This window comes from Lissotriton vulgaris, chromosome 11, assembly GCF_964263255.1.
Source record: "Lissotriton vulgaris chromosome 11, aLisVul1.2, whole genome shotgun sequence".
Classification (NCBI taxonomy): Eukaryota; Metazoa; Chordata; class Amphibia; order Caudata; family Salamandridae; genus Lissotriton; species Lissotriton vulgaris.
The window spans coordinates 474,800,446-474,825,161 of NC_141699.1; the positions used below are offsets into that span (position 1 = coordinate 474,800,446).

A 24,716-nucleotide genomic window follows, 5' to 3' on the forward strand; every position below is an offset into this window, starting at 1 on the left:
TACCTTTACGACACATTCCATTACATCACATTATACCTTTACAACGCATACCATTACATTGCATTTAAGGTAAGTATTGGAAAGTATGGGGGTAAAAATTACTATTCTAACTCTATGGGGTGCAACAGTAGGGTAAGTGTTGGATAGTGTAGGGGTAAAAATTACTATTCTAACTCCAGGGGGGCAACAGTAGGGCAAGTTTTGGATAGTGTAGGGGTACTATGCGTTGTAATGCCTGCGTTGTGGTGTCATGCGATGTAGTGCCTGCGTTGCAGTGACATGCGTTGTAAAGGATATTGCGATGTAATGACTGCATTGTAAGTGTAGTGTGATGTAATGGTTGCGTTGTAAAGGATGTTTCCCTCCCAAATTATTATACTTGTTTGTGAATATCCCCTTACCACTCAATACAGCCATCTTTCAGGCCATGCAGTCATGCTTGCTGGGACTGTTTTGGGCAGGTAAAAAACCGAGATGCAGCGAAGAAACATTGGTGTTACCATTTGAACGGTGTGGCTTTGAAGCCCCTGATCTGCGACTATATTATCTCTATGCACAGGTCCACTTCGTACCAATACTACTGGTATTTCCCCCAGCGTTACCTGCCGCATCTGGCGGTGGAGGCAGATAACTGATACCCAACCCAGTTGACTGCTATGGTGCTGCAGCACAACACTCAGGGGAAGAAGAGAGATAGATAGGGTTGTGTGCACAGTTAAAGTGTGGAAAGCCCTGGCTGCCCGTGCAGGACATGAATATCTGTATGCTCCGGCTATGCCGATTGCAGCACACACGGATATTTCGGTAGCGTGCCAGACAGGTGCACTAGCTGAGCTGTCCAATGCAGGAAATACCAAACTGGGAGATATGTACTTAAATTGGAAGTTCTTATCCCTAAATGACTTCACAGCAGGGTCCCAGCATAATGCAATGCATGGGTCTGTTTACACCAGGCTGCGTATGGCTGTTAGGGGGTTGGATCCAGGCTTCCCAGAGGAGCCGAAAACGCAGAATGCATTGCAGATTACTTGATCAGTGGGGGAATCTACAGGGCTTATCACCCGCTTGTACAATGCCTCCCAAAGAGAAATAGAAGCCAAAAGCCCCACCTCCTTTGAAAATTGGAATAGACATTTGGAAGTACCGTTAGTCTGGGAGGATTGGGTAGCTTGCTGTGCGCTGACAGGCCGCCTCACAGCAAACTGCACTCTCAGAATTATTCATTTCAAATTTCTGCATCAAATGTTTTATACACTGAAGAGGCTGCAAAGACACGGGCTACGAGAGGATGCTAGATGTGCGAGATGGAGAGGATGTGGCAGATTTTGCACATTTGACCTGGTCATTTGGCTCCATTTATGACTTCTGAGTGGCCGTGACATGAACGCTCACGCAAAATAGAATTATAATAAAGACTGTGGTTTGCTCACCTGAAATGTGCTTATTGGGCCTGGTGAAAAAGTTGAAGCCATGCAACAGGCGCATTGTAGCGGTCACTACCTTATTGGCAAAGCGAATGGTTGTCAAACACTGGGGCGGCAGAACAGCACCCAAGATGAGACAATGGCTGAAATAATTGGTTTATTGTAAAGAACAACTGGATACTTATGATGAACTGCCAGAGGCCTCTAGACCTCAAAACTGCTCGGCGCCTCTCACTTGCTATCTGTTGGAACAACCAGATGCGACATAGATTCTAGGCTATCTGCCCAAGAGCCACAAGCTAATATAATGTTCAATTGTGGTATTATCTGTGTTGCCGGACAGTTTTTGGCCTGTAGGCGGCTGCACGGTACTGAATAGCACATGTTCTGTATATTTTGATTTTCGTTTTTTTATTTTTTGTCTTTCTGTTTGTTGTTCTTTCTGTATGCATACTAACTGCAATATACGAAATACAGCTGGAATGTCCATGCAACTATTATGAATGCACTGCATAACCTGTCACTGTGTTGTGGTTATTGTATACAGTTAATAAACTTCAATAAATACATTAATAAAATACATTTTTTGATGGATAATAAGTCATCCCTATTACAAGTGCCATTGTATATAATGTACTTGAAATACGGTGTATAGAAGATCAGTCTCGTTTGTGATGCAGTAACCTAGCTGCCAAATTCTAAATGAGGCACTACGGGCTGTTGCACGAAGGAGTTTTCCCATTCTGTCTCTATGGGGAAATTCGCTGGTACAGATGGATCTACGACGCAGAGAACCCTTCAAACATTCACTAGTCAACAATGAAATCGTGCCAAAACTTTTTTTTGTTTTACCTTTGTGTCTCGTCTGTGTCGGGAATACAGTTTCTGTGGACGCACAACTTCATAATCCTTCACTCCAGGCAGTGGTGCAAGGGCAAGCACTGTAAAGAGCAATACATTAGCAATTAATAATAGTGGCAATAACCAATTCTGTAAGAGTGATTAGACATTTGAATCCAAAAATTCACAGTTCTCAAGCACACTTCAAGTCTGAATATTATTTATGTTTTAGGTGTGGGAATTGTCAAAAACACAGTGTAACACTGCTGGAGTATGTCTATGGATTATCTGTCATCAAGCTTGAATTAGTTTAAATTTTAGAGTTATGTGTATAGGGATCACAGGGATTTTTAGGAACTACCAGTGAAATGTTGATAGAAATTGTATTTTGGAGGACAGTCACAACAATAGACTGGTTACTAAGCACAGAAAAAAGGTTTCGTTTTAGGACACAATTATTTGAAAAATTGCTGGAGAGTTATGCTGTATAAATACTTAAGTGGCTGACTGCCGTCATTAATATATTAATCTGCCTGCTCCATACAACAGGGGTTGTATTGAAACAAAATTCAAGGAAATGTTTACCACAAGAACAACCACAGTTGTACATTTCACAGTTCCACTGCAAAGTAATCATTCCAATGTTCACACTACAACGGAAGACCAAAAAGAAGGACTATTAAAGCCAAAGTACATACCAGATTGTCATGAATTCTAATTTGATGTATTATGGCTGCTAAGCACGTTTTTGCCATTACACCTATTTTGCAGGTAGCGGGCAAACCTGGTAAGGTAGTAAACGAGTCTTGTAAAAGGAATGAGGAAAGTTAATCTGTGTGTAAGGTAAAGGAACATGCCTATTATTATCGCTTACGGTTTTATGATATTTATGTTTCATCTGTATTTATCCACATTTCTTTTTTGCCCATATTATTAGCATTTATCTATACTTCTATTCTTCAAATGTATGCTGATGTATGCAGTTACTTAAGGATGTCTATTTTTTTTTCATTCACTATGCAACCTAACTACTCAGCGGTTAGCCTGAATTTCAGCAAAAACAACTTGGAGAGTCACTCATAAGAAGTCTAATTTTCTGTATTTTATTGCATCTAAAAATAAATGCAGACAGGAGCCACGTTGCTTTCTGGCTGTATTTATCGGTCAAAAAAACAAAAAAACTCCCCCAATAGTGACCAATTTTTTTTTTTTTAAAGCACAAATGCATATTTCCGACATGCATGCACCGGTGGATGTTATGCCTGGCAGAACATTATCTGACATTTGCACCGAAATGCTCTTGAAGTGAATCCACAAAAATGTGTGAATCTACATAATTTGTTGACACAGGTCCAAAATGCCTTGGTTAATGCGTGCATTTTCTGCCAATGCGAGGCACATGATTAAAATGTAGAGATTGTGAGGTAGCGTATCCTCAAGAGATTGAAGCTTTTTATGATCATCAGGTCACCTAACCAAACACCCACCTTTCAAAAGAGCATCAATAAGACTAATCATTTGCATACATGATTGGACTTTTAAATCTTCCTATTTCAATGTACATGCTTGCAGTGACCTTACATTTATAGGATCCATTTCTAGATCAATCTTTCTTCCATATTTATTTCCCCCTTTCCTCTTCATGGTACTAAACGTACTGTGCGCTACACTAAGGGAGATATTGCTGTGAGGCTCAACAAGAGTAGCTGGGAAATCTCACTTCCTCATCATGCTCGTCCATTCCCCAATCACATTCTTGAAAAACTACAATTGGAAGAATGAGTGAAGCATACGTTATTCACATATTTTGGGGGGGTGGGGTGGAAATCACCGACTGCAATATCATCGACAATGTGCAATATTCACTATGAGTGACTAATGTGAAGTAATACTGCACCCTGAATTTTTTTTGTGGAGTGGACATGATAATTTCACAGAATTGAATATATAGACATTCAGCTATGGTTCACTGACCAACCAAGTTTGATGGAGATCAAACACCTCTCCATCTTTTTTCAAGAGCCTTATGTGAGATGGGCTGGTCATCTCAATTAATATTAGCAGGCCGAAGGTGTTGACTTCAGAGGATCTTCAAAACGGACACGCTGCAGAAATCAGAAGCTGTTCAGGCAAAGCTACCCATTACTCTCAATTATTATCAGGATTTTGTAGAAAGTTTAGTTATTTTGTTAGGACTTTAGCTCAAAATTGTATTCAAATTTTGATATTTGCAATATGGGGCTTGCTGGACTCCAAAATAGCAGTGTTTCTTTGAAGCTCTGATGTGGCTCTCCCCTTTGAGCCATTTCTTAATGGTGGGAACATGTTTTCAGGCTCAATGAGGAAAGTTGTACCTGGCATAGATGCATCTTTTGAGTACTCCTCCACCAGGCTCCTTAGTTGGTCTGTGGATTGCCTGATGGCCAGTAATTTCCGTCAGAGGATTACACGGACCCATCCCCCAAGAGGTGATTCCCAAAGTGGTGACACCTGAGACTAATTAATTTAGATCCCTTAGATGAAAGCATTATCACGTGCAAACTCCCAGGGGAAGATCTATGGGCACAGATTGCACAAAAGACTGGACCCCTGGGAGTAAGGCAAGTTGGACCAGTGGACCAGTGTGCCAGCATCCTTCTTTCCAGAGTGTAAAGAGCAGCGTATGTTCCAGGGATGCAGGACTGTACAACTACACCTCAGATACGCCTTACAAAGAAAAAATCCTGCAATTAAATGAAGAATAGCTCTTATTGAGATTTTCAACCTCAATGCTAATAGAGAATAGGAGGACCCTGTTTGAGGAGGGCTGGGACCAATCGCATCCTGTGAGTGAGGCTAATCATAGTGAGCTTAAATTTGCAGCAAGTTGCCTCCAAAGGAATGGAGGATCAGATGTGATGGAGATGACATGATGGAGATGATGCTGAAATCCAACAGCCGTCATATGGGAGATAGCAGGCATAATGTGGGGAATATTGACAGCTGCACAGAGCTAATGGAGAAATTTGTCAGGTATCAGGAGGAAAGTCTATAAAAAGAGCCTGAAGTTTGAGAATGTTACCTTCTCATTGGTGCATTTGAAGCAATAATGGAGTTGTCCATTGAGTGGAGAAGTTGGCCTACTGAACATAGTTGCAGAATTGAGGGACCCCGAAAAACACAAAAAACGTGACTCAGCAGCAAAGAGGGAAAAAAGGATTTGAAGGTGAGCTATTCAAGGATTCAGAGCTGCCAAGAACACAGGGCCCGATTACGATGATGGTGGGACTGCCACCGACAGCCTGTAACCATGTTTACCACCCACGATAGTACAATCGTGGGCGGTCGGAAAGACCATACGCCATGCATCCGACGGGCTCCTTGAGCCCACCAGCGCGTCGTAGGGAGCCACAATCCCTTCAATGGTAGCGGTGTCTGCCAGGCACCGGCGTAGGTATTATGATGTCCCTCCCCACCGGCCGTTTCATGGCAGTTTACCCGCCATGAAAAGGCCGGCGGAAAAGGACATTGGGGTCCATTGTGGGCCCCCCTCACTCCCTTACCCCCTGGCCCTTAGTTTTGTGTTTTGTGGGGCACCTATGGTGCCCCCCTACATATCCCTGCACCATGTGGCATGCACAGCATGGTTCCTGTCACATAGTGCAGGGATATGCTAAAAGTATATTTTTTGTTCTGAGCGGTGTCCTGCAATACAAAAGATACACTCTGCAACCGCCTTGAAGGCGGTCGCTTTGTAATGCCATTGGTGGGACCGCCGCCAGCAAAGTCGGGTGGTTTCGTCTCCTACATGATGGCTGTCGGATGCAATTCCGACCACCATCATAATGCACAATGAGGCCCTCAGTCACATAACCATTCGTTGGAGTTAAGACTTGAGGCAGTCAATGAAAGAATAGACTGAACTACGTGTGGGTGCCTCTTTCTTGTTTCCAGCGATGCACAGATTTGGAGGTGGGAATTTTGGGGGGCATTGGGTATTTGCTAGATCCATGTGTTGATACAGCAAAAAGGCAGCTAGAAGTTCCATAAATTATATAATAAAAGTCATACTGGGGAGAAGTTGGTGCTTCAAGTCATGAAGCTACTCGGTTCGAGGTCAGATGCTTTTATATCAACGCTCTGTCAGTTTAGAGGTTAGGAGGGATACGGTGGGAGCGGTTTATTCTTGGTGCACAACAGTTGTTTTTCAATGTGTTCGGGATGATGAAAGAGAACATGACATGGGTCTCTGCCCCTCCCACCTGTTCACCTCCCATTTTCCATCAAGGCAGTTTCCTAGGTGTGAGCGGATCAGTTACTGGTGGCTTGACAGGTGCCAACATAACATACTTTGGTGCTTGCTATCAGTCTCGTGCTCAAAGAGTAGAAGATAAAATCCCTGCATGTTACTTGGTTCTTGTGAACTGCAAGTGCCAACTTCATAAGGTTTAACCCGACCTTTTAGACACTAGTGTTTTTTGTGGTTTTTTCCTCTTTTTTAACACTTGACTAAGATTTGTATCTCGGACAAGTTTCTAAAAAACAGAAGTGACCATTACCTCCTTGGACCTCCCAGAGATGAGCTATTTCTGCCCCTTCTTCTAAACGGGGATGGTGCTGAGAAGGTAACAAGGGGTGCATTCAGTTTCTATTTATTTCCAAATGTACAAGGTTTCAGAACTAATCATAATTACATGCACAACGAAATCGTTTAATTTACCCTGTGTGGAAAATTAAGTACTTCATCTGTTTAAAAGACAGAAGAAACCTGGTACTGATGAAAAACGTTTTAAAGGGTGAGAGGTCTGGTGGCAACGCCATTGGCTATGGAACATCTTTCAAGCTTTAGTCACAGTCCAGCATTACCTGCTGGACAACAGGATGTGATCCTTTCTTGTAAAGTCTAAGCCTCCCTTCCGCCTCTTTAGCTTTAAAACAAGAGTGTGTCCAGAAAGTGGCCAATAAATGGCAGCATTATGTGTACAAATGGCACGTTGCGAGCACGTATATGCCTTACAATCACACTTTTCTTATTTAATGACTCACTGGTACAGAATGTCATAACCAACACGCCATTATCCTACCTCGCTATCCGAGTGCTACATGTTCACAGTCAGGCTGCAGCATTTTTCAAACGCTGGTGATGAATGAAAAGTAATTCCATTGATGATAGGCTGGCCCTGGCGATGCAGGCCGAGAGCCTCGTCTGTTGTTGTAGTAGGCCCTGCCCCTGGTGTTGTAAAGCGCGAGGGTCGAGCCTAATGGCCAGCGAGTTCACCAGCCAAGAAGTCGCAACCTCCCGGCTGGGCGTGCTTATTTTTCCCTCTTACCCAGGGAAACCAGAAGGGTGCTGCTGCAGAGTTTCCTGACAGCGAAGCACCAAAAAACATGCCTCGCTAATTTTAACATAGTCTTTCTGTAAATACCTCCATGGCTCTCGAAAGTGCCTATCCAGTTCCAAACTTCTCAGGCTCTGAAGCCAGGTTTCTTACTTCACAACTATTCTCTGGGCGCATTTCGTGGACCTAGATGAAAGTGCATATAGTCAAGGAAAATGGGCCCCTACCAAAGAACTTGCTCTGTAGTTTTCAGTCCCAACCTATTTAAGAAGAGCGAAAATATTGAGGGGGGCTTTGCATTGCATCCTAAATGCATTAGCCTCTCTGACGTCAGCGAAGGAGAGGACAGGGCTATTTTAACAGCGTGGAATTTGACAGCTTGAGGACTGCGAGCCACCGAGTGGCCTCTCGGTGCACCGGGGCTTTGACTAAGGGTGGGCGTAGTTCGCGAAGTAGCGCTACAGGAAGCTACGCGAAGTGCACTTCGCACTACGCAAACTTCACGTAGCACTACGCGAGCTGCGTAGTAGCATGTTCGCACTGTGCATGATGTGTTTTCAATGATTGCACAGTGCGGACAAGCATCCGGCACTGTGCAATCATTGAAAACGGCATCTTTTACAGTGAGAGCTGTAGTTTTCTGCTGCTCGAGTAGATTATTACTCGAGCTGCAGCTTTCTCAACGCGAACTGGTAGTTTCTCATTGAGAGCGGTCGCGAGCATGCGCAACCACTCACAATGAGAAACCTTACCTCCCCGCGTTGAGAATCTCGCCGGGATGTCATTTTGCTTGCTCGCGAACATGACGTTCAGGACCGCGAACAAGCAAAAAATGAGCGCTGCACTATGCGTCTTCGCACTGTGCTACGTGCAGCTCGCGTAGTGCGAAGTTGCGCAAACTCCACGAGCGTAGCGTAGTGATTCGCCCAGGCCTAGCTTTGACAACCATACGCCTGCTTGTCAGAACACCACATGTCGCCTACTACGCGATAGTGGAGCTTAAAAAGAATTAGGGCTTTCTAAGGGGAAGCTAAATTTAGACCTCTGAATGTTTAGGTGTCAGTGTTCATTTGACAGGGCAGACAGCCAGAGAAAATAAAAGAAATCGCTGCTTTCAGAGAAAGAAATAGGAAGTGGGGGAGATTTACGTTCCATAACAAAACACAGCCGAGATCAGCAGTAATGCTACTGTATGACTAACTTTGTTTTAGTCAGTCATGTTAATCAGCATCAAAATCTAGGAATGCACCCGGTTTGTATTTTTAAAATAAAAAAGGATACCTGCATAACCTACATGAAATAAATTGAATAGTAATCAAGGGCAAAGATATTACTTCAGTGTTAAGGAAAAGCCACCAATCTTGCTTAACATTGTTAAAAATCTGCGGCTGAACTTTGATGGAAGATCTGCCCCTGGAGGCTAAATTTACTGCTGCAGTCCAAGCAATGTTCATCTAAATTCACATGCCCAAACTAATTTCACACAAAACCATGGATTCATTCGGAGCATGCTCCGAACAGTTACACAGCGAATGCTTCTGCGCCTCGTGTGTTTTCTGTTGTGAGCATTATTTTCTAGCACCAGCAGAAAGGGCCCGAGAGAGGATTTTTAGGACTCACCTAGGCAGCCCTGCTCTAGGAGATAATCTTTAGAAATTGGTCTGCTCCTTTTCAAGCACACTCATGCGTGCTTGTGCTGGCATCCACCTTGCGGGAGCGAGCAGCGGGGCGCGCACTAATTGAAAACATATGGCTCTTGCGTCACCGCTGCTCGCTCCCGCAAGGCAGAGGCCAGCACAAGCATGACTGCTTCCGAACAGCTGCTGGGAGTTCCAGCAGGCACACACAGCACACCTCCCCCACTTGGGATCAGGTTACTGCGGCTGCGTCATTAAACGCAGCATGGGCTGCGCTTTTTGTTTTTCATTCCCCCCTCGCTCTCTCTTTCGCTCGCAATCTCTCTCTCTCGCTCCCTCTTTCACTTACACACTTTCTCTCTTTCAAGACTGATTACTTTTTTAAAGAACAAAATATATAATACATACAGATAAGTGATTTTTGCCGGACCGTTTGCCCACTGGTCTATTCACTTGTCAATCATACTTCACTTCTGCCAGCCCGAGCATGCATCATGGGGCAATGATAATCGCACGTCAGCCATGGGGTCTCCACTGTGAGGGACAGCAGCTTGTTTCTGGGCTCGTGCCCTTCCAGCTACAAAGAGGGCACCTCAGAGCCCAGCTGCTGCTATGTCCCACAGTTCTGTCTTCCGAAAGAACGACCTCAGACTGAAGCTAGTCACTGCCCGCTCCCCATCTGCTGCTGTGGCCGTGTGTGCTTCCCTATCCCATACACTTGCTGCTCACCCACCTGGAGTCACTCGGCCATGTGCTGGAACCTCTGCGGGGCAGGACTCCTGGGGCCCAGCAGGTCTGCGCCACCTTTGTCGCCGTCTACCGCTGGTGCGTGCATGGGCCCCATCCGCTCCCATATTGGTCACTTCCTAACCAGAGCTGGGCTGTTGTAAGAAGCGTGTATGCTCTACACAAGAGCCAATGGGTCATAACTGTCCAGTTTTGTGTCCTTCCCCCACACCACTGGCATTTTCATATAGTTTTTGTTTGTTAAGAACCAGGTGGCTGCTTCAAAGATTTTGCGCACTGCATAGGCCCCCTTTGGCCTCTCGCTTTCAATTTTTTCTCCCACGCCAGGGATGCTCAATTATTTATCTATTTTTTTTAACGTTTTCCAGGTCCAAAAACAAATAGACTGCAGCAGTGGTGTGCAAATAACTGGGTGAACATGGACTTCACTGCACCTGCAGAGTAGGTTTCTTCCCATCAGTCGTAGGATCGTTGCAAGAGGCAGAGCTAAGCACACCTGAAGTCAGCCTCACTGCAGATTCCTCACCATGCAGTATCCACAGGCAGCAGATGGAATGCAGGCTTTTCTTAGCTCTGCTAATACCACCTCGCCACAGGAACAGACACTGCAAAGCACCAAAATGTTTTTTTATCTTGAACTGCTTCACAGGCTGTTCCACTGCTGCAAAAAACCTAGATAATTGTGTTCTTCACAGTGATTATGCCATACCTGGGCTAGTTTAACATCCTATGTACAGGATGTTTCAATAATTTCCTTGACTAACTGTCTAAAGAGCCAAAAGCACCCACGCGGTCCCTCTCCCGTGCATCCTCTTTGACAGTGCCCACACTGAAAACCACATACAGTCTAAACAAGCATTGGCATAGCCACTAGGTCTCGCTTTTGGGACCTTATAAGTATTTAATTATACAGCACAATATCCTTGGTGCAACATTAAATGTTGCATGGCTAAACACTTATAAGTAGGGCTGGGCGTAGTTTGCGAAGTAGCGCTTCGTGAAGCTACACAAAATGCACTTCGCGAGCTACACGTAGCACCATGCAAACTGCGTAGTAGCCTGTTCACACTGTGCAAGATGCCGTTTTCAATGATTGCACACTGCGGACAAGCATCCAGCACTGTGCAATAATTGAAAACGGCATCTTGCACATTGCGAGCTGTAGTTTTAGTTTTCTGTCGCTCGAATAGATTTTTACTCGAGCGGCAGCTTTCTCAACGTTGACTGGAAGTTTCTCATCCCAAGCGGTCGCCAGCATACGCAACCACTAGCAATGAGAAATCTGACCTTCCCACGTTGAGAATCTCGCCGGAAGGTTTATTTTCCAGGCTCGCGATCAGCAACTTGATGTTGCTGATCCCGAACGAGGAAAAAGTCTTGCCGGGATGTCATTTTGCTTGCTAGCGGTCGAGGACTGCGGGCAAGCAAAAAATGACCGCTGCACTACGCTACGCATGTTTGCACTGTGCTACGTGCAGTTCGCGTAGTGCGAAGTAGTGCACACTTTGCAAACTACGCGAGCGTAGCGTAGTGCTTCGCCCAGGCCTACTTATAAGTTCCCGAATGCAAGACCTATTGGCTATGCCAATGCTTGTTATGAGCTGCAGAAGCTGGGCCTTGTCGTTGAAAATGCCACCGTGGACTGTTGAAGTGCACCAATTGGAAGACTCCTGAGGGTGAGAGTTTCATTTACTTGCTGTAGTGTCGGGCTCACTTTAATCTTTCATCCTGTCTTTTTTCTTCCTACTCTCCACTGCCCTTGACCAGTCTGTCGCTATCTCATTTTCACCCGCTGTTTTCTCTCCTCAACACACTCTCTTTACAAAGGAAGGTAGGAAGATGGAATAAGGTAACCTGATTGTGCGCCGATTTACCAGCCGGAGGTTTGCCTAATCAATTTTCTAGCAAGGAAGGCTTAGCACTTTCCTCCATTACTTTGGTTAATGATGGGGAGCAGGTGATTCAGCTACCTATCAGCTCTTCATAAACATGGTCTGCAACATGGAAGCAATGGCTCCGGTTCATTGGCTATGTGTTTGGGCTTTTCAAACATGGTTTGCAACAAAGGGCCATCTTCGAATATGGACCAGATTTTGGGTGCTGCATCGTGTGTGAAAGGCATCATGGAGTGTCGTAATGCATATTTACCGGTCCAGCAGAATTTAAGTCCGTCATTAAGCATACTCCGAAGAAGGCCTGTACTTCATATTCGCACACAAGGCTGGGCAAACCTTTTCCTCGGCAATGCAGCCTGCACAGCTGCAAACTCACCCTCTTTAGGGAGCGACATCCACTCTTGATGTCTTACACCCAACCTGCTTGCTTCTTAGTGAAACAGACACAGGCTGCAATGCAGAACAGGGATTTAGAACAGCAGGGGCTTCAAACAATATGCAGATATTAACGTTACTTTGTTTTTTGGTTAGTCCTCTCTAGTAGCAGCAGTAGTGACATTCACTGTGTGACTCTGAATTTCAATAATTTCAAATAAATACTTCATAGTATCATGAAGTGTGTTTCCTGTTCTGTGAAACGAATGCAAGACAGAGAGCTGAGCTAATTAAAATCAAGCCTTCCTCCCAGGGTATTTGCTGGCCTGAAAGAAATTCAAATGTACACTACAAAGAGTTAATCTGCAATTGTTAAGGCTTTCTGCAAGTGTAAAGGGGTTGGGAGCTGGGTATTGGGAAATTGGGAATAATTGATCAAATCACTCCATGGTTTGTGGCAAATATTTATTGTTTTTGACCATCAGTGCAAAGAGTTAACGACTGAGCTGTAAAATAAGTGTGTGCTTTTATTTGTAATTGTGTATATATATTGGGAGTTGGCAAGCGTCTGAAAAATAAAGCCGCTGTAATTTTCTGAAACCACACGAGTGAGTGCGTCCTTATTTCCCACTCTTCAAGATTGGACCTGTGTTGATATATATCGGCTGGATTCCGCCGAAAGGAAACGCACCGCGCTAATTGGGAGCGCCGACGTCGAGATGGGTCAAATATATATAACAAGAATCGTCCTCCAGCCACCCTTCTGTTCCGTATAAGGACAAGGCGAACCCAGGTAGATGGTGCAAATTTTTTATTTGTCTAGCCCAACAACACCACCGGTAATTATATATATATATATATAGCCTTTACTGACCAGGTTTTGAAGGGACAGTTATGTTAAAAAAAAATGCATTAATAGTGCACTGTTAGCACTGAATCTTGCTTACCACAATCACAGGATACCTAAAACTTATAAGGGAACAATTTTCAGTCTGTGCGGCCGACTTCCTCATGTATTTATATCAGTATTGCTGCACTAAACACATTACACAGATAGTACAGTGTGCAACTGACTGTATGTAAGGCTGCACATCACACACATATTTTACAGCATTTTAGTTTTAGAAACACCAGCACGTATGCTCGGAGCAGCGGTCGACATGACCTTGGGTATAATAAATCAGCCACTACCTGTGTTGTTGAGTGACATCTTTATCAATGTAATAACTGGGCCTGGGCGGTAAATTCTGTTCCGCTTGCGGAATTTGGCTAATTTTGCGTTACGCGGAATTGCCAAATATTCTGCGATTATTTGCTTGTTCGCGCTTTCAAAATGTGTCTTTGCGAGATATTTCCCCCCGAGCATGCAAACAGCATTTGCGAACAGGAAAAAAGCATTGCAAACGGGTGGAACAACTAATTCCGCATGTTCGTGGAATTTCTGCTTGCTAGCCGAGATTTTTACCGTTTCGCAGAACTTTCCATAGCGCGACTACGCAAATTCCGCGCACCCCTAGTAATAACTGCAGTTTCACAATTGCTTTATTAACTTTCCTGCTTTATCAAATTTGCTTGAAAATGCACCATTTTTCCACTGTTTTTTTCAATATTTTCTCAGTGGAAGTCTTCCCCCCCCCCCCCCCCCCAAAACCTTGCAGGCTTGCTTTAAAATGCAAGCCTGCTGAGCAAGACACTAAGGTTTGAGGGTTTATTATAAAGAAATGCATGCAAAAAACAAGCGTTGGCAAAGTCAATATGTCTGGCCTTGGCCAGCTGTTTTAATTGGAATATTTTTTTAAGGGGATACTGGAAGATGGGAGGTTAGGGGAAAGTACTGTAAGATCGCCAGAGAAAAAGTGTTGACAGGAGAGAGAGAGAGGGAGGGAGAGAGTGTGAGGGGGGGAGAGAGAGAGAGAGAGAGAAGGCGGGAGACCAAATGAATAGGTGAATTGGACATATCACGTATAGGAAGACTGTAAGTGGGTGGGAAAGAGTAGAGCGCATGGAGAAAAGGAGGAGTCTGCAAAAAAGAAAGGCACGAGAGAAAGTGCAGAGGTAATGGGATAGGAAGAGGAGGGCTAGGTAAGAAACAGAGAGAGGCCAGGTGTAGTGGGGGCAAGATGGGACTAAAAGGAATAGGAGATCGACAGGAAGCAGCAGCTAGAGACAGAGCGAGACTGACACTCGAGGCAAACAAATATGGACAGAAAATAAAGGCAGAAATACATTGGGACTAAGCAGTGGAGAAAAGAACAGCGACCATCCTCTCAAATTATTCACCCATAATCTCCCTCTTTTCACAACTACCAAATTCAAAAGCATCCCACAAATAAAGCAGTTCATAAACGATTTAACTGCAAAAAAGGCCCTGGATATCACATTCCCGCTGCAGTCCTTAGTTTCACGGCCACTTGTAGTTACTATTGAGTAAAATGTCCGTGTTTTGATTACAGGTGGTTTATTTCCAATATGAAGCTTTGACATCGCTTTCATTTCGTCGAACCTTGTAGTGAAAAAGATTGTTCGTATCGCATTCCTTTTCACCTTTATTGGGGAAGTGGCAGTTTCTACGCCGGTTGTAAGTAGACATTAACAAGGGACTAATGGTGCTGAAGAGACCAGGGAACTGGCACCGGTATCGTCAGTTTCGCCATTCTTTGCTCCAGATATTCTTTAAATGACAGGATTCGCTATGGAATAAACTAAAGGTTCCAGATTTGATTTCAGTGCAATGATCTCTCGGTGGAGGCCATTGGCGAGAAAGGTGCCGGACAACTTTTTTTACAAGCTATGCTTCATTAATTGCTCATTTTGTAAGTGTGGAAGACGCCAACAGATGCACCAATCGATACAAACGGAGAACATGGAGGCCAGTGTGACAGGAAGTTACTTCAGACCCTGCCCCTGCAAAGAATTGAGGAACTCTGATAGCACACAGAGTGCTGAAACTTCCAGGTCAAAGAGCGTGGCACGCATATTGGGTAAACGCGATGAGGCACCGAAAGCCGCAATATCCGGGGATCTTGCTCTCAAAGACAGTGCAGTACATTTGTGACGTGCACTTACGCGGTCCGTGTCAAAAATGCGTTATGCTCAGGTCCTTTGTGAAATGGGTCAAGGACAAAAGAGAGGCATCTAATGAGCCTTGTGCAAGATGTAGGGAAGGGCCGTGTCTTTAGAGGTTTGCAGGGGAGGGGGAGAAGGAGGGGGGGGGGGGGGTGGGGGGTTGGGGGGTAAATCTGACAATTGCCAAAGTAAAATAGGATTAATTATTATTATACCATAAGCGCTTTTGTGACGGATCCTTGTGAACGGACACCATTTATTGCAGTCCCTTGCCCAACAGTTGTCAGGGGACTACTAGCATGATTTCCAGTGGACCAGTACCACCTCTAAGGCAGGATCCAGAAAAATCGAATATGCCCCACTTTAAACCATATGGCAAAAAGTGAGTGAGCAGTGAGCCACCCCAGCTCTTACTACGGAGCTGCATGGGTATTGGCATCCCTTCCCTTCTATAACTGTTTTTCCTTCTTTCCTTCCATCACATTCTTTCTTTCCATCCTTCTTTTAATCGTTTCATACCATTGTCTAACCTTATTTTGGCTTTTTCATTCTTAGCATCTTGTTCCATTCGTCAGTGTTTTGCAGTTCAATATGAAATCCTTCAGTTTTGATGTTAAGAAATAGCGCAATTTGGCACTTTGTAACGCAGGTCAAATGAGAGTACCTGCAAGGGTTGAGCGGTCTTTTTCAAAAATCACATACTTTCCATCTCTAATGTTTTCCCTTAGGAGTGCACTATTGGTGCTGCCTGCTTGGACACATATGTATCCAGGTGTTTGGTATCTGTATAGCATGAACTAAGTCAAACGGCAGCAGTGAGTTTTGTAGGCTCCAAGGATCAGGCAATCAGAAATATAAGCAGAAGCTGGGTTTTCAGAGCGGAAAATGTTATTTCCTCATGCCCAAGTGTTCTTTAAAGATGCATTTCTTCAGCTCGTAAATAAATTGGACCAGGGTTGGGGCAGTCCTGATGGTGCCATGGATGTTGTTTAATGAATGATCAGGGCAATTTGAAAGAAATTTCACTTTTATTTATGAACCAGATTAACTAAGTTGCTAATGGCAGCCCTCAACCAACTACTCCCTCACCATCACAACCTTCCTGAACCATTAGGAAATTGGCACCATACTACAACTTCTGAAGAAACCCTCAGCAAACCCGAACTCTCAGGCAAACTACAGATCATTCTCCCTCCTGCCCATTGCAGCTAAAGTCCTGGAAAACTCATCAACAAAAGGCAGGCCAAGCACCCCAATGAGAGGTAACTTCTGGATCCCTAATAACTTGGAATAGGGCCTAATCACTTGCATGTCCTATGTCGCCAATCGGTTGAGGACCAACTGTCTGACGATCAACTCAGACAAGACAGAGGTGGTGCTCAGCTTGAAAAGGAAAATTCTGAAACTTGCCTCCCCCCCATGCTATGTCCACTCCTCTCATCCTACGCTCCTCGACGCACTCTACGGTCGGAGGGACAGAACCTGGCCACTATTCCCCGCATTAAATTAAGTCGAATGGGCGGTCGCTCATTTAGATACCTAGCGGCCAAGCACTGGAATGGACTCCCAGCCCAGATTTGTGAGATGAAGGATCTTCTATCCTTCAGAAAAGCCATTAAAACTCACCTCTTTGGTTTCATTTCTTACAGGTTCATCAATGAGTTTAACATACGCCATTAAGCATCAGCGTATGTATTCTGAGCCACGCATGTTTCTGAATTGATCAGCGTTTACAATTACAATTTCTTTCTTTTTTCATTAAGTATATATTAACCTTTACTATAGGTTTATAGGAGTGGCATATACAGGGCTGGTCCCTGTATGGTCCTGAGGAAACGCCAGGGGTAGCGTGAAACATGTTGACCATATACCTTCATTGTTGGTCGGATTACAGTGTTAAACCCCATTTTTAATATACCAAACTAGGAGCAGAATAAATTATTGAGGCCCACTAGCACGGTATTTTTATTTCACTTTCACCCACTCCACCCTACTACACTCTTTTTGCACCACACATAGTCCTTCACAACTAAGTGCTCCTACGTAGTTCGCAAATCGCACCACGCCCCTTTTCATAGAGAACTGGGATGGCCCCAATGATGAAGCATGTCACCGTGATGAAACTCCGGTGAGTGAGGGGACTCAAGAAAGAAAATTCTTTCCTTTATTTTTTGGCTCCACTTACAATTTTTGTGAACAGCCACCACCCAAAACAGGTCCTTGAACCCAGGAATATGGCCTCACACTTTTTCAGATGAAGTCAGACAAAACCATTCAGAGAATCCCTCATCTGCAAGTGCTGTAAAACATCCCTTCCGCATTTCCAAAAATCAATAAGCCCACACAGTAATTGGTATTTTATAGTAATTGATAATTTATGGTTAATCTGTAAATCACTTCCATTGGAATGATTTTCAATAGTAGGAACAATTTATCAATTTTCATAAATATTGGGGCGAAAACTAAGTCTGAATAATATTTTATTATCACACATAACGTGTAGATGTTAAGTGCACGTTCCCCCGTTTGGGCATGTTGGTGCTGAATAACAGATTTATTGTTAGCCACCTCCATAGAACTAATTTTATGAACTTGGGGACATAACACATAATTTCAAGCCTCCACATGTACCTTATTTTCACAGGCTTGGAGTCAGATCATCATATTTCTTTTTTGATTTCTGTAATTTTTTATTGTATATAAAAAAATATATATATTTACATGGAGCATACATGAGTTGCGGAAAGAAAGAGGAAAAAAAAGAAAAGGAAAAAAGAAAAAGAAGGCGCCGGGGGGGGGGGGGTACAGCAAATATAGTCCTGCCATAGTTCGTTCCTTGCCATGGTGCGTAGGACGGGTAGTTCGACTAGTCCCAAAAAGAAGAAGTCCGTATTCCGAGTCCTGCTTGGCGTTGTCTTCTTTCCCCCCTTTGTGCTGCCTGGAGAGTATAACGCCCCGGACGATAGAGAGGATAGAGAGGGATAGAGGTAGGAATGGAGATAGGAGAGTGTTCTTCCTCGCAGGTTTCTTTTATTGGAGTGTGGGTCCCTAAAGTGTGTCCCTTGATGGCTGTCTGGTGTCTAGTGTCCGCGCCTAGGGGGGTTTATGTGATGAAAGGTAGAGGTCTAGGGGCCTCCATATGTTTGATTGTCTGTGTGTTTTCGGTGAGTGTTTCGCTGTAATGTTATCTGCCCCTCTTAGGAAAGTGACCCAGTTGAGCCACTCCTGTGGTGTGGCTTTTGTGGTGTCTTTCCAGTTGCTTAGGATTATTTTGACTGCAGCCGTTAGCAGTAGGTCAATGAGGTCTCGGTCTTCTGTTGTTGTGATGGACGGGGCTGCAAAGCCCAGGACTAGACTAGGGAAATCTATGTGTAAGGCTACTCCAGTTATGTCATTGATAAGCTTCCCCGTTCTTTCCCAGAAATCCTTGATCTGAGGACAGGTGAGTAGGAGATGCTCTAAATCCCCCCTTCCGCTGTCACAATTCCAGCATGTGTCGCTCTCTCGGATCCCCAGGGTGGATAGGCGGGCCGGTGTCCAGTATGCCTTGTGCACTAACCAGTATTTGGTCTGATTTAGTGAAGCAGTTATTTTTTTCCTAGTGGTCGATCTCCACAATTCTGCCTTTTCGGTCTCGCTTAATTCCTTCCCTGCTAAAGTCCCCCAGAAGTTTGTGACCTTATCATTGAGTTTGGTGTTTTGGGGACGTAGGGCTCTGTATAGGTGTGCTATTTGGTGTCCTGTTGTGTTGAGATTGGCTGCAAGCTGTAAGAGCAAAGGTGTCTGGCTTGTAAGGTTTGCCTTCCTAATTGCTACTTTTATTTTCAGGAAGTTGTATAGTTCTATGTTTTGTAGGTTGTGCGCTTCCTTGAGTGTATCGAAAGTTGTGTTCTCGCCCTGTCTTTGAAGGTCATGGGCCGTGGATATGCCATGTCTGTACCACTCAGGCATGTCTAGAACCTTATCTCTGTATTTTAAAATGGGGTTGTGCCAGAGGGATGATTCAAATTGGCCTCCTCTGATGCTTGTTGACAGTAGTTTGTCGACGCACAGAAGTGCTGTCTTTGTGTTCTTGAGGACGGGGTTATCCTTCACTGCTGGGTGTCGTGTGGCTCTCAGGAGGGTGATAGGGTTCATGCCTTTTAGTAGTCCCCGCTCAAATGATAGCCATGCTGGGGTGTATTCCTGTCTTGGGTCTAGCCAGTGTAGTCCCTGTCTAGCTATACAAGCCGTCTGGAATCGCTTGAAATTCGTTATGTTCAGGCCACCCGGTTCTTTTGATAGCCTCAGCTTGTGTAGGCTTATTCTGGGTTTTTTCCCCCGCCATAGGAAGCTGTTCAGTATCTTGTCAAGTGTCTTGTGGAAGCTCTCTGTGTTAGTGAGTGGGAGCATGGTTAGCATGTAGTTGACCATCGGTGTCAGCATCATTTTTATTGCTTCTATCCTCCCCCACCATGTTGTGAACTTGGGGGACCACCCTTCTACTTTGTCCTTGATTTTCTGTATTGTTGCGTGTTCGTTGTGTTCCAGTGTTATTCTTAGGTCTCTCTCGAAGAGGATACCTAGATATTTTATAGGTTTTGGTTGCCATGTTAGTCCTGATGTTCCTAATACTGTTCTTGTTGCGTGGATGTTTAAGGGTTTGCATTCAGATTTGTCTCTGTTGAGTTTGTACCCCGAGACCTGGGCGTAGTGGTCAATGGTGTCAGTCAGTGCTTTTATGGATCTCTCTGGGTCTTCTGTGACTATTAGTACGTCATCCGCGTACGCCGCTAGTTTGAAAGTCTCTCCCCCTATTGGTATCCCTACAATGTCCACATTAGTTCTGATCATCGTAAGGAGCGGTTCTATGGCTAGTAGGAATAGGGCTGGTGACAGGGGGCAACCTTGTCTAGTTCCCCTACCCAGGTTGAGTACGTTTGATGTGCCCCCGTTGACCACCACCCTTGCTCTGGGGTCCTCGTATAGGGCCATCACCATCTTCCTATAGTTTGGACCTAGCCCAAATTTCCCCATACATTGGTCTAAGAAGGGCCATGAGACTCTATCAAAGGCTTTCTCAGCGTCTAGGGCTATCATGACTGCTGCATTGTCGCTACGGGAGGAGTGGTTAATTACGTGGCATAGAAGTCTCGTGTTGTCGTGTGACATGCGGTTTTTAAGATAGCCTACTTGCGAGTTGTGTATGAGTTTCGGCAGGTATGCGTTGAGTCTGTTGGCTAGTATTTTTGCGTAGATCTTGCAGTCTACGTTAATGAGGGAGATCGGTCTAAAGTTCTTCGCCTCTGTTGTGTCTTTCCCTTCCTTGGGTATCACTATTATATTTGCCTCAGCCATTGAGGGTGTCATGTGTCCGCTCTGGGCGCATGCTGTGAATACCTCCTTCATTGTGGGTTTGAGTATGTTTAGGTACTGCTTATAGAAGCCAGCTGTGAAACCGTCTGGCCCCGGTGCTTTGTTCTCTTTGAGGCTTTGCGTGGCTCTCTCTATCTCATCCCCCGTTATGGTCATTTCCAGGATGTCTCGTTCTTGGTTCGACAGTGTGGGTGTGGTTATGTTCGCTAGAAGCTCTTTTCCCCCATCATCATGCAGTGTAACGTCTTTCGTGTACAGTCCCTCATAGAAGTCCCTGAAGACTTCCAGGATGTCTTTGTTCGAGGTCTGGGATATGCCATGTTTGTCTTTGATGGCTCCTATCGTGTGGTGTTTCTGCTTCCCTCTCAGGTATGATGCTAGGTTTTTGCCCGCTTTGTTTGCGGTACAAAGATTAATAGATTTATATTTATTGATCCAGGTGCCCGCCCTCTCGCTTAGTATTCTGTTCAGTTCATACTTTAATTTAGTCAGGTTTGTGAGTGTGTTCTTGTCCTCTATTCTGGCTATGTGGCTGTTCTCAAGTTTTTTAATTTCTTTCTCTAGGTCTGCAATTCTCTTATTCCTGTCTTTGTTCATCCTGCCCTTGACTGTCATGACTGTTCCCCGGATGGTGGCCTTCAGGGCGTCCCATAGGACCTCCCTGTTAGTGTTTGGTTTGTCATTCAAGAGTAGGTATTCTTTTATCGCCTCCTCTATCTCGGCTTTCGCTGAGACGTTTTGGAGCAGACTGTCATCGAATCGCCATCTGCGGGTCGGCTCGTCGTTGTGTTTGCCCGATAGTGTCAGGCTTATGTGTGAGTGGTCCGATACAGTTCTGGGTCCTATTTCTGTGTGGTCTATGAGGTGGGTATGTGTTTCTGACATTAGGATGTAATCTATTCGGCTATATGAGTTGTGTGGGTTGGAGTAGAATGTGTACTCCCTGGCGTCTGGGTTGCACATGCGCCATGGGTCTCTTAGTCTTAGTTTGGTGCATAGATTCTTAAGGATGTGGGGATTGCTTGTTGATTGGCTTGGTCTATGTGGATGCTTATCAATTGCTGGGTCCAGGACTTGGTTCATGTCTCCTGTAACTATCAGCAGATCTCCTAGCGGTAGCGAGTACAGTTGTGCACCCACCCCCTCCCAAAATGATCTGTCATCACTGTTGGGTCCATATAAGTTAGCTACGTGGAATGTCTCCCCCGCTCTTCTGAGTGTCGTTATAAGCATTCTCCCTTGCCTGTCTGCTTGAGAGCCTACAACTTCTATCTTGGAGTGTTTGCTTACAATTGTTACTACCCCATTCTTCTTATTCTGTGCTGGTGATCCCTGCACCTCACCTATCCAATTTGCCCCTATGCGGCTGATGTCTTCGGCTTGTAATCTCGTTTCTTGGAGTACATAAATGTCGCTCTTGAGTTTCCTAAGGTGCTCGAGCACTTTCCTCCTTTTCACCGGGCTGTTCAGACCCTTGACGTTTAGGGACACAATTTTAATGTCAGACGCTATGCTACTCTGGTTGCTATTTGTCATTTAAACTGCTCTTTTTTTCGCATTTTGCGCTGGCCTTTCTCTGCGTCTTTTCGGTCTCTGGGTTGTGTGTGGGACCATCCCCCTTCTCCTGTGTGCTCTGTTCCCCCATGTGTGTGCAAAGAGAAAGATAAAGTATAGAGATCATCATATTTCAACATTGCTTAATCAACCTGTCTAAGTAACTCTCACCCCCTCAACTGAACCGAGATCTTTTATACCTTTCTAATACATTGTGCACTACAGAGCGAGCTGGTGTCAGCTCATGCTTAGTCCCCATTTTGTTACACAGGACAGTGAACAATACTTATTGTTAAACATATACCAAATATACTGAAGCTTTCTGCTACTCTTCTTTCCCAGTTTTCTTTCAGTTCCTGTTGCTGTGTTCCTACCCTCAGACTATAGACACCAAGTGGCACAACACAACGTGAAGGGGGCCCCCTGCAAGATGTGCTGAAGGGGCCCCTCACATCAGTAGAGGCTGAGGGGGCCCCCTCCAGTATGGGTAAGCCTGCACCCAAACCTCCCACACCGCAGGGGCCTTCGTTACACCCCTGTAGGGGGGGTGGCAGCTAATCCCCTTACTTGATGTCCTTGATCATAAATCTTCAAGAAGCTTCACCCCTTGGCTCAAAGTCGAGACGCAAAATCTTCGGGAGTTCCTGCAAGATCCCCTAAGGCACATTTTTGCAGGAACAGTCACTGCAGAATATTCAACTTCTTTACATTTCTCTCGCCTGCCACACAGATTTGTAAAATCATTCAGCACTGCTGGTGGCTCCCTAACGGGTGCCATCTTCTTATTGGTGCACATGTTGCAATGGCATATTTTATGCTCCTGCATTCCCCTTGCAACAACTCCTTGTTGTGGAGAAGTGTGGCTCACCGGTTAGAGGAGGCAGACCTGGACGCAAAGGTCAGACCCGGGACCAGGGTTCAATCCCCGACGCGGCAGGGTCATGAGCTCAAAATGTCCACGGACTCGACAATTCTCGCCTCGGTGCCTACTCCAATCATGGGTTCACACTCTGCAACTCTGGGCAATAGCTTGCATAATCTCCACTATGGCCCCACCGCGATGGGATGCCTGGCTTTCACCTTGGGGATGCCCAGTAGGGGTTATATCGCAGGGAAAAGCCAGGACGGGTTGCCAAAGCAAGCTCCTTGAGACCTTACGGTGAAAGGCGCTATATAAGAATGTATGATTTACGATTTGTTATGGTTGCAACACTGGCCACCCTTTTTTTGAAGGACTCTTTTGCTCACTTTCTATGGTGATGGTAATATTTTCTCATGAATCGGGTCGGTATATGTTAATGAGCTTGTTTTTTAAACGTTAGAGATGAAAATCTGTTTTTCTAGATTGTTGCAAACTTCAATTTTACTTGTTTGCTTCGTAAATTCCTATTGGAGCAGCTGATCTCTCCAGTTACCTACCGGGCAAGAAGCTGGAAACTCAGAAAACTACAATATGCACCATATAGACCAGCCATCACTGTCACAGACATTAAATGAGAATAGCACAGATCACACAAGTAAGTGTTCTTTATTTAAAGAGGGCGTTTCTGGTGAGGTTTATTGTCTTTTAGAACAAAAATAATTAACATGAACAAGTTTAGCTTGGAAATAACCCATATTTTTGCATTTCCTAATTTTTATCACATTATATGTCATCACTTCCTTTTAAAATGTCACATTATCGCCAAGGGTGTGGAGGCAAAGAAGGAAGTATTTACTTCACTAATCGTTAATCTAAGAACTTTAAGCACTGAGCCTATTTAAGAATTCAAATTGACAGGATAACAAAGACACTCAAAGTGCAAACTATTTGCTGTCATAATAAATCATTCCTCAAACTTTCCTTCATATGTGCCTTACCGCTACAATCATGTAGTTTGTTAAAATCTCAATGTTATGTTAGCGATATCTTTCTAAAGTCTGCGATGTACATTCTTATCAGCATGCTCCCTTCATATTCGTAAATTGTTTTCAAGTGATCACCTACAATAAAAATCAATTCAAAATGAATCTGAATCATCTTTCACAATACACTTATTTCTTCATTTCATCAATTTCATTAGACATTTCCAACAATCAAATTAACGTATTAGATATTGTCTCAATACTCCTAGTGCTTATTAAACACATCTTTTGGAGAGTTCATCGATTGTCACAAAAATATATGCACAACTATAACAATAACACAACCTTGAAATCATAATATAACCTAACCTCTCTCCCTCAAAAAAAAGGAAACAGTTAATTGCCCTCTCATTTTCTTACCCGGTAACAAAACACTTCAATGTGTCTTCCAATAGACCCCAGATTTTGAGGTTTCCTTCGTGCTGTATAGCATTTTCAAAAGTGTACTGCTACCAGAGCCATTCCGACTTGGCCGTACTGGCCATAGCGGGCTTCTGGCATTTCCCCGAGAGGCTGGAAGGGTGGGTGCTGGTTTTGAAGTGTTGGGGGACAGTTTTTCAGCTGTGCTGCAATATCGGCCCCAGTAACAAAAGCAGCAGT

General features: G+C 44.5%; 1 protein-coding gene across 5 annotated transcripts in view; it reads right to left on the reverse strand.

Annotated features, from left to right (window-relative positions):
* The window catches only part of LOC147679996 (zinc metalloproteinase-disintegrin-like VLAIP-B), a 242,830-nt gene that overhangs the window by 176,071 nt on the left and 42,043 nt on the right, over nucleotides 1-24,716 (reverse strand). For all 5 annotated transcript variants that reach the window (XR_015300922.1, XM_086943536.1, XM_086943535.1 and 2 more), the window contains exon 2: nucleotides 2,277-2,365. Coding sequence is in view for 4 of the 5 variants with exons in the window: in XM_086943536.1 (XP_086799662.1) it covers nucleotides 2,277-2,365 (89 nt within the window). In the remaining variant the exon portion in view is untranslated. The remainder of the gene's footprint in view (nucleotides 1-2,276; nucleotides 2,366-24,716) is intronic.